The sequence below is a fragment of the Rutidosis leptorrhynchoides genome, chromosome 3, assembly GCF_046630445.1.
Source record: "Rutidosis leptorrhynchoides isolate AG116_Rl617_1_P2 chromosome 3, CSIRO_AGI_Rlap_v1, whole genome shotgun sequence".
NCBI lineage: Eukaryota > Viridiplantae > Streptophyta > Magnoliopsida > Asterales > Asteraceae > Rutidosis > Rutidosis leptorrhynchoides.
Window position 1 is genome coordinate 493,202,481 of NC_092335.1, and position 10,317 is coordinate 493,212,797.

Sequence of the window (10,317 nt, forward strand, 5' to 3'; positions counted from 1 at the left end):
AGAGACACAACAACAACAACAACAACAGTACCCAATACCACTTGAGTGGTGTATGGGGGAGGTGAGATGTAGACAATCCTTCCCTTATCCGAGAATAAAAACAAGTCATTTCTCCACCCAGAAAAGTAGAGAAAGTCATCCCTCTCTTTATTCGGCGGATAAAGAGATTGCTTCCGAGTGGACCTCCGGCCTTTTTTTATTTATTTATAAAAATAGTAAAATAAAATAATAAAAAAAAAAATAAAAAAAAAAAAAAATATATATATATATATATATATATATATATATATATATATATATATATATATATATATATATATATATATATATATATATATATATTGAGACGCCATGAAAATGATAGAATCAAAATTTCATGGGTTTAAAAGTCTCCCTGAAAATCAATTTAGGCTCTAAGCGGCTAAAAAATAAAAATACTAATACTAGTACTAGTGTTAGTAAAAAATAGTTAAAAGCAATAGTAATAATATTAATACCACAAATAATATTAATAATTAATATTAACACACCCATAATACAATAATAGTAATAATAATAATAATAATAATAATAATAATAATAATAATAATAATAATAATAATAATAATAAAAATAATAATAATAAAAGTAATAGTAGTAGTCGTAATAGTACCAGTACTAGTAATACCAAGAGTATTATAGTAGTAGTAACAATAATAAAAATAATACTAATAGTAATAGTAATAATAATAATAATAATAGTAATAATAATAATAATAATAATAATAATAATAATAATAATAATAATAATAATAATAATAATAATAAAAATAATAGTAATAATAAAAATAATAATAATAAAAATAATAATAATAATAAAAACTAACAATAATAATATAGAGATAATAATAATAATAAATAAAGTAATAATAATAATAAAAAAAGTAATAAAAAGCAAAAAAAGCAAAAGTAAGAAACCTAATGAGAAATACTATTAAAAATAAAAAAATAACATAAAAGGACGTAACCCTACTCGACTATTCTAATTCTAGCCCTCCACGCACCCCTATCAGAAGTCATGTCCTCAGTCAGCGAAAGCTCCCTCATGTCGAGCCTAAGTCTATCCATCCACCTACGTGTAGGTCTACCCCTTCTCCTTACGCCATCGACCGTGAGTGCCTCGACTCTCCTTACCGGGGCAATACGAGGTCGCCTCATCACATGCCCAAACCATCGAAGCCGTTCTTCCCTTAGCTTGTCGATGATGCTACAGACTCCAAGGTTTTCCCTAAACACACCATTTGGGATCCTATCTAACATGGTTTTACCACACGTCCACCTAAGCATCCTCATTTCTGCTACTTCCATCCTTCTCTCTTGGGCCTTCGTCATTGGCCAACATTCTGATCCGTACAACATGGCAGGTCTAATAGCTACTTTAAAGAATTTCCCTTTTAATTTGAGTGGGATCTTCTTGTCGCACAAGACCCCTTTCGCCGCTCTCCACTTCAACCAACCTACCTTAATACGATGAGTCACGTCTTCGTCTATCCTCCCCGATTTGTGGAGGACCGAACCTAGATATCTAAACGACTCTTGTGGGTGCAAGATCTGGTCCCCAATGTTGATAATCCCTCCACCATTTAGTTCATCCTCACTCCTACTGAATTCGCACCTAAGATATTCTGTCTTTTGTCTGCTGATCCGTAACCCATTTTGTTCTAAGGCCTCCCTCCATTGTTCTAGTCTTCTGTTAAGCTCCTCATTTGATTCTGATACAAGCACGATATCATCGGCAAAAATCAGACACCAAGGGATGTTCTCTTGTATTCCTCGAGACAGCTCGTCTAGAATCAAAGCGAAAAGGAAAGGACTAAGGGCCGATCCCTGGTGCAAGCCTACTTCTATCGGGAAATACTCTGTGTTTCCCACAGGCGTCCTGACACAGGACTTCGCCCCATCATACATATCCATAATAGCTCTAATATATCTACTTGGGATACCCCTAACATTAAGTGTCTTCCAAATCAGCTTTCGCGGTACGCTATCATAGGCCTTTTCTAAGTCTAAGAAGACCATCTCTAGGCCCTTTTGTTTCTCCCTATACTTCTCCATAACGCTTCTTAAAATATGAATTGCCTCCATCGAAGAGCGCCCTGGCATGAAACCAAATTGGTTTTCTGAAACCGTAGTCTCGCGTCGAAGTCTAGTCTCAATCACTCTCTCCCAAAGCTTCATAGTATGACTAAGTAATTTTATGCCTCTATAATTACCGCAGATTTGGGCATCCCCTTTATTTTTGTAAATAGGGATAATCTCGCTGAGTCTCCATTCCGTAGGCATTTTATAACTTCTAAGCGTCTTATTGAAAAGACACGTCAACCACCTGACACCATCCTCGCCCAGGCACCGCCACGCCTCTATTGGGATCTGGTCAGGTCCTACAGCTTTGTTTCTACCCATCTTTCGTAGTGCCGAACTTACTTCTTCCTTCCTGATTCTCCTACAGAAACTGTTGTTCCGGAATTGTCCTATTCCCAAGTCCTGCGGAACTTCTTGGCGCCCAGGTCCTTCACCCACGAAAAGAGTTGAGAAATACCCTTCCCATCTTTTCCTAATTTCTTCTTCCTTCACTAAGGTTTGACCGGCTTCATCCTTGATAAACTTGATGTTATCTATATCCCTCCTCCTACGCTCCCTAGCTTTTGCAATCCTGTAAATATCATTTGCTCCTTCTTTGGAGTCTAGTTTCCTATACAAGTCTTCATACGCTTTATCTTTTGCACGGGCAACGGCCTTCTTAGCTTCTCTGTTGGCTTCTTTATACCTCTCTTCTGCCCTAGTTCTATCTTCACGTGTCCCGTCCCGGCATGTAATGAGCTCCTTAAACCTCTGTTGCTTAAGTGCGACTTTGGTTTGAACCTCATCACTAATCCACCATGATTCTCTATTAGACTTATGTCCTCTCGATGTCCCTACTGCCACACCTAAGGTTTCCTTGGCAACATCCCTAATAGCAGATGCCATCCTATTCCACATCTGATCTGCGTCCATTTGAGTAACGGTATCCATTCCTGCCTCTACTCTTTCCAACACTGAAGTTTTAAAAGTTTCGGCTTTCCCTTCAATCAGATTCTTCCAAAGGATCCTAGGTTGGACGGGTCTCACTCTTTTAGTAACCCGCCTCTGCAGAACCAAGTCCATGACCAATAATCTGTGTTGGGTGGAACAAGTCCAGGTAGTCAGGGCTCTACAGTCTCTGCAAGCTCTAAGGTCCCCTTTGCGAAGCAGCAAATAGTCAATCTGGGTACTATGTCCCCCACTGTGGAAAGTAGCTAGTTGTGCTTCCGTCTTCCTAAAGAAGGAGTTTGCAACAACCAGTTCGTGGGCAACAGCGAATTCGAGAATAGATCGTCCTTCTTCATTCCGAACTCCGTACCCAAAGCCCCCATGGACACCCGTATATCCGTCCGAGATCGTTCCTATATGACCATTAAGGTCTCCCCCAATAACCAATCGATGGTCGGCGGGGCAACTCCTCACAACTTCATCTAACGCTTCCCAAAAGCGAACTTTTTCATCATCTCCTAAACCAGCATGGGGTGCGTAAGCGCAAATGACCATGTAAGTCTCCTCCTGGATAACTACCCTAACCGACATAATCCTATCGCTACACCTATCCACACCCACAATATTATCCTTATAAAGGGGTCCTATAAGGATCCCTACCCCGTTTCTAGCTACTCTAGAACCCGAGAACCACAACCTGTAGTCGTCCACGTCAACCGCCTCTTCACCCCTCCATCTGGTCTCTTGAACACACAATATGTCCACTTTACTCTTACGTAGCGTATTTACAAGTTCATGGGCTTTGCTAGTCAAAGTTCCTACATTCCAACTACCTACTCTAATCCTAACGCGAGTATCTCTACTCCCTCTAGACCTACCCGCCCCTAAACTAATAGGACATGACCTCAAGTAACCATGCGTATGTGACGAGTTAATCTTACCCTATAAACAGCGCACTAAGTAGAAAAGAGTTGCTAAAGACACAGTAGAAACAACAAGCAAAAACGCTAACGATAGCAAGAGTGCAAAAAAAAAAAAAAAAAAAAAAAACAAATACCGTAATAAGTAGTAACAGGAATAACAGGATTCCTACAGGTTGAAAATCAAAGCTACAGGTTGAAAAACAGTAGGTATATGGGAAAAAAATGTAACTAAAAATAATAAGTAGTTATATGTAATGAAGAATCAAATAGAAGTGTAAACAGCACCGTTAGGTGCAAAAAAGGTAGTAGAACAGAAAAGTTAAGGGTCAGAGAAAACAAACACGGCCTTGTAAGAACAAGGGAGTTCCGGCAACCGGCGGCTACCGGCGGCACAGAGGTAGCAGAGCAGATAGCAAATTAGCGAGGTTTCTGGTTCGCAAGGACTTTTGCTCCAAGCTCGGTAATATTCCCTGCAAAAAAAAAAAAAAAAAAAAAAAAAAAAAAAGTGACCGGAGTACTATTCCGGCGACCTGACAGGCAGCGCGTGGCGGCGCGTGGAGAGAGGTTTGTCGGCGAAAGTTGTACTCTCAGGTTCGGAAAATTGCTGCGAGTATAATGATGACGATTTCGACTTCCAATTCGATCGGATCTAAGAGCAAAATGTGTTCAAATGTATGAGGTGGTTGTTTGCTTTTTTGGGGTGGAGCAAGTCAGAGAGAGAGAAAAAGACGTTAACTGAATGATTAACAAAAAAAAAAAAAAAAAAAAAAAAAAAAAGAATTAAAATTAAAAACTAGCTATGGTTCCTGGCTTCCTACTTATTTATATTTGCAAGTGGTTATCATGTCTGCAAGCAAAACTGTACAATGATCCTTAGCTAAGATATGCTACATCTATTCAACTGCAATTTATTCTCAATCTATAACACTAGCGTGGATTTAAAACATAAACAATTCAACTTAAAAAAAAAAAAAAAAAAGAAAAAAAAAAACAATTTTAACACAGGTAACAGGCGGGCCGAAACTCAAAGAATTTCTCCTGTAAAAAAGAATACCATCACAAATGCATTAGATTTTTCATATCTCCATAATCATACATGTACACCAAACTTGGCACTTTCAAAACTGTACAATGATCCTTGCTAACATATGCTACAGCTATTCTACTACGATTTTTCTCAATTCAAACACTAGTACAGATTTAAAACAGAAACTAATCTAACACATCCTAAATCAATTTATTCAAAAAGCTCAAAATCACAAATTTGAAGGGAAAAAATGTACTTTTTGGACAAAAAGTGAGTGAGGCATTCAGGCCAACCAAAACTATACAAAAAACTAGGTTTCGAGAAGTTACCCATTTTGCCACCTCTAATGTGTAAAATGACACTGGTGACTAAACGGTTACTATACTATTCAGTAACAGCAGTACCATGTCAGAATAGGGAACAGTTAAACAATAGCACACAAGATTTTGCATAAATATAGCAACAATACTTAATTAGTTACCAAACACCCTATTAAAACCATCAAGCATTCAAATGACTACTTAATTAGTGCCAAAAATTCAATTTAATTAAAAGCTTTAGAAGTTTATGTACTTACTCATTCCACATATTCAAATGATCTCTTTGCAAGTCGACTTATTGTGTCCCGTACACTTGCATCTGCTACATTGAAGTTGACGTCTATTACCATCCACCATTCCAACCTTCTTACTCGGGGGCCTCCCTGGCGGCCGCCGTGTCGGTGGCGGCGTTACCGTCACAATCGCCTGACAATCTTCCTTCCGCACAGCCACCGCCTTATCCTCGCTCGAAATTGCTTTCACCGACTCCGAATACGTTAACCTATAACTCTCACTTGTAAAATATCTGGCACAATAATCATGCGGGTCCCGTCCAAGACAACCAATCACAGCAATCGCGTGACAACAAGGCATACCAGTAAGCTGCCATTCTTTACAACTACAATCGTAATTAGTAATATCGACAACTTCAATCGAATCCCCATGAACCTCGTATTTGTTCCCAATAGGATCGGAATTAAAGATTTGAAGCGCGCATACTTTAATGCTTTCTTTGTCTAATCTTTCTTCTCTAAAAGGTGTTAACTTTGTTAACCAAAGATTAGAAGCTTCCCTTCTTGTGTAAATCAACTCCATTATCTTACCTCTAACGGTATCCACCATTTGCGTTATCGGTAAATCGTGCGCTTCGGACACCCAACTATAAAACATCTCACCAAAATTCGACGTTATATGATTATATCTCGCACCCGGAAAAAACGCGTTCGCCCAATGCACGGGTTCACTATTTATAACCCAATTGTAAGCTTCAATTGATATACTTTTAATACTTTCAATACATTTTTGAAAACCTTCAGTTCTCGGTGCACAAGCAGCTGCATAAAGATCGTCAACAATAAGACGTTTAACTTCATGTGAAAACTGTCCTTTTAAATCCCGAATAAGCTGTTCGGATAAAAACCGTAAACAGAATGCATGGTACACATTTTGATCTCGAAAAACGTTAGAAATCGACTCTTTCAACCCGTTTTCTCGGTCCGCAACAAAAGTTAAACCATGACAATTGGTCAACGCAGCTTTTAACTGTTGTAAAAACCAAAGCCAATTATCATCTGTTATAGTATCCACAACTGCAAACGCAACTGGAAACACGTCATCATCACCATCGGGTGCAGTTGCAGCCAATAATGTTCCTTGATATTTCGACTTTAACGGTACGCTACCTAAAAACAACAAAGGCCTACAACCCCGTTTAAAACCACAAATCGAAGCGTTAAACGATACAAACAAACGATGAAAGCTCGAGTCATCTTTGGTAGTAAAAGTAGCAAGACTACCTGGATTCGTCTCCATTATTTGATCACAAAAAAACGGTAATTGACCGTATGCATCTTTATATGAACCTTGAAGTTGTTCTTTTGCGATTTCTTTACCACGCCACGCTTGAAAATAATTTAACTCGACCCCGTATTGTTCTTTAATATCAATAACGATATCTTTCGGTTTGTAATTTGGAGATACTTTTAGCTTCTCTTTGATAACACCCGCGACCCAACTTCGAGTTGCTTGATGACCCGTTGTTAAAACGGATCCTTCACATGTGTGGTTCGGATTCATCTTTTTAATACAGATTAATTGTGTTGTTGAAAGACGGGATGCGTGAATTCTCCATGGACAACCTTCGGTTTTGCATTTAACGGTCACACGATGACTATCGTTTTTCTTGTATTTAAAAGCGAATCGATTAGCGATTGCGTATTTTCGTAAAGCGTCACGAAAATCGGTTACACTGTTGAATCTCTGTCCGACACCTGTAATGTTGTTCTGCCATTGTTCTGTTGCTTTCGAGTGTTTTTCATCCGAAAAATTGTGAAGAGGAAGTGGAGTTAAATCAATATGTTCGTCAACATTCACGATGTGTTCGTCAACATTAACGATGTGTTCGTCAACAATCGTGATATCATTCGACACATCAAAAGTTGAATCGAGAAGAACACGTTGACTTATTTCATCCATGTCGTTATCTAATACACAAGGAGTGGCATCGGCAAGAATTCCAACTTCGGATAATGTTGTTCTACTTGATCTGCAACATCAGATGTACATAAATAAACATGTAACTTAAACCGTCCTCAAAATCAAATATTAAAAATTTTCTTCGATAAAACGATCTAAGATCTTGTGATACGTCATTACGCAATGGCAGCTATAATTTTCTACTTTTTACTATTTTAGCCATCATAAAATATACTTAATACGAGATGTATACCAACTTCGTGTAGAAATTGATTTCACCGTAGGGTCAAATTGCCAAGAAAGGTAATACAATTATAAAACTCTATCAATGCGGGGTGTATACTAACTTCTCTCCGCTAGAAGGTAAAATTAATTGATATTTTTTGCCAAAAAGTGTGCAAGTTCAACACAAAAAATATAAAAAATACAAATAAATACAGGCTTTTATTGGAAAAAATGAAATCTGTTTAAGTCCCCTCGAATTGTACAAATTTGAACATTCACTTAGATAGATTTACGCTCCTTATCTTGGCAAAAGTTGATCTCAATCTCCCAACACTATTTAAGAGAAACATATTTGTATATACCCCACATTTAAAAAAAAAAAAGATTTTGCTAACGTCAGCCCTTATATACTGCAGTTGTTTGGTTATCAACTTATGGTGGCGGTTACCTAATATTACAAGTGTTTTAAGCATGTTAACAATAGCCCTACAGGTTGTCGTTAGCAAAATCCTAAAAAAGTGTATGGATTTTATGTTACATTCTTAGACATATGTCATTTAAATAAATATATAGTACGAGTGAAGAAAACTACCTACTAACAGGCATATTCGAAACATCAGGAGCAACACCTTCTTCGATTATGATATAAACATCAATGCTGCTGCAATTTCCATGAAACTTTATCATACGCTGAAGGTCTTTATCATTAGAGATCGTGATTAACGTTTTCCTGTTTCCCGGAAGAAAATACTTGATAGACACATTACTATAAATGCAATTAAACATCTCCGATACCTCCATTTTGAAATCATTGTACGTTGAGTTTTCATCGATATCGATAGCGTGCGCATCGCCACCATAATATGACAACGAACCATCACTAAGAGTCTTGAATGTGCCGCCTAATTGGCATATCGCAATAACTTTCTTCATTGCCTAGTTCGTGGAATTGGGTATTATTGTTGTTGTTGTATGACCTAATTTGTAGCCTAAATTAAACGAATGAATCAAAGTTTAAAATTTCAATCCACATACGGAAAAATGATTTACACACAAAAGGGAGTTTCGAATTAGCCATTTGGAACAAAGTATTAGTTATCATCACAACTAACATAAGCATACGCAGATCTAAAGTTATCTAATACTACGAGAACTATCAGTTTAATAACTGCCACATAAGATCATATAACCGTTTTTGAAACGCGATTCGGAACACACTGTATTAACAAAAAATGCACAATTACCTGCATCGAAAAACGCCACATACTGGACCACAATCAGTATTCAAAATCTAAAAACCAAGGGGATAAGATTTAGCATCTTTAAAGTGAACTAAAAGAAGCACATTGAAACAAATAGCAATTTAGGGCACAAATTTAACAACTTTCTATCATATCAGAATCAACATTATGTCAGCCAAAATGAAACCCTACCCAAAAATGACTATGTGAAACCCTAACGGAGGAATAGAATAAACCCTAATCCAATGTTCAAAGGAGGAACAGAATATGTACAAAATTACAAACTTGATAATGAATACAAATTCAAAGAAGAATTGAAAGATTAGGAGTACCTTTGCGTGTGAATTTTAGGAAATTGGTACCGATTTTTTTTAGAAATAGGATTCTTATTCTTATTTTTTTTTTTTTTTTACATAATACAGTAATTTAATTAATTAATTAATTTATTTATGTTTAAAATTTATTTTTATTTGAGGAGGTGGGTCGACGACAGGTGTCTTTGGTCATTCATTTTTTCAATTTTCATATATCATGCAGAATTAAAATTAATAAATTAAATTTACATTTATTTACATATTAACTAATAGATAAAAGTTATGAATACTATCAGGGGCATTTTCGACTTTTCACTTTTTTTTAATTTTAACTAAATTTCATTTTACCAACAAAGGCCCCCACACTTTTTTGAAAAATTCAAATCGACCCCCAAACAGGGGGTAAAGTGTCAAATAACCATTTTCATAAAAAATCTTAAATAAACTCCACCCAAATATTCAACGGGTCATATCTTCTCGCTCGCAACGAGTTAAATTTTTCCGACACTATCGTTAAACTCGAAATAATTTTAGGAACACAATGTCACTAGCTATACGCAAAACGGACGCTTTTTAAAAAACGCTAAATATTTGGGGTACTTTTCATACACGTTGATTTTGCGTTAAATTTTTAAAAGTCGACAATTCCATAGCGAAACGCGAAGATGCACATATATTGTTAATTTAAAATAACATTTAAATCTCTCACGGGTTATACCTTTTAGTTCGACTCAAGTTGCGCTTCAACGACATCATCGTTAGCCACAAAATAATTTTACTAAACGCAATAAAATACATTTAAAATCGAACCCCCGGCGCGAAGCGAGGGTTCAATAACTAGTTTGTACTAATAAACGGAAGAAGAAAAAAATTCGAAAAGAAAATTTAGCTACATGTTCATGTAGATGTAGATATGTTTTTTTAAAAGCGATAAAATACTCTTATAAACGGTACATTGGCTCTCCCATACAAAATAAAACTTTAGATAAACAAGCCCTCCAAGTACGAGACCTAGTACCAGAT

The 10,317-nt window shown here is 36.7% G+C and overlaps 2 protein-coding genes across 2 annotated transcripts; both read right to left on the minus strand.

Moving 5' to 3' along the window:
- Positions 1-1,852: 1,852 nt before the first annotated feature.
- On the minus strand, positions 1,853-5,331 carry LOC139901769 (uncharacterized). Its single transcript, XM_071884447.1, has 5 exons — positions 5,255-5,331; positions 4,313-4,441; positions 4,106-4,157; positions 2,464-3,990; positions 1,853-1,918 (listed from the first exon to the last, which is right to left on the minus strand). Exons 1-5 carry the CDS (start codon positions 5,329-5,331, stop codon positions 1,853-1,855), a joined length of 1,851 nt encoding a protein of 616 aa, XP_071740548.1.
- A 249-nt stretch (positions 5,332-5,580) lies between these two features.
- LOC139898207 (uncharacterized) lies at positions 5,581-9,370 on the minus strand. The gene is made up of 3 exons (XM_071880933.1): positions 9,313-9,370; positions 8,332-8,728; positions 5,581-7,584 (listed from the first exon to the last, which is right to left on the minus strand). Exons 2-3 carry the CDS (start codon positions 8,670-8,672, stop codon positions 5,589-5,591), a joined length of 2,337 nt encoding a protein of 778 aa, XP_071737034.1. The 5' UTR covers positions 8,673-8,728; positions 9,313-9,370; the 3' UTR covers positions 5,581-5,588.
- Positions 9,371-10,317: the final 947 nt, after the last annotated feature.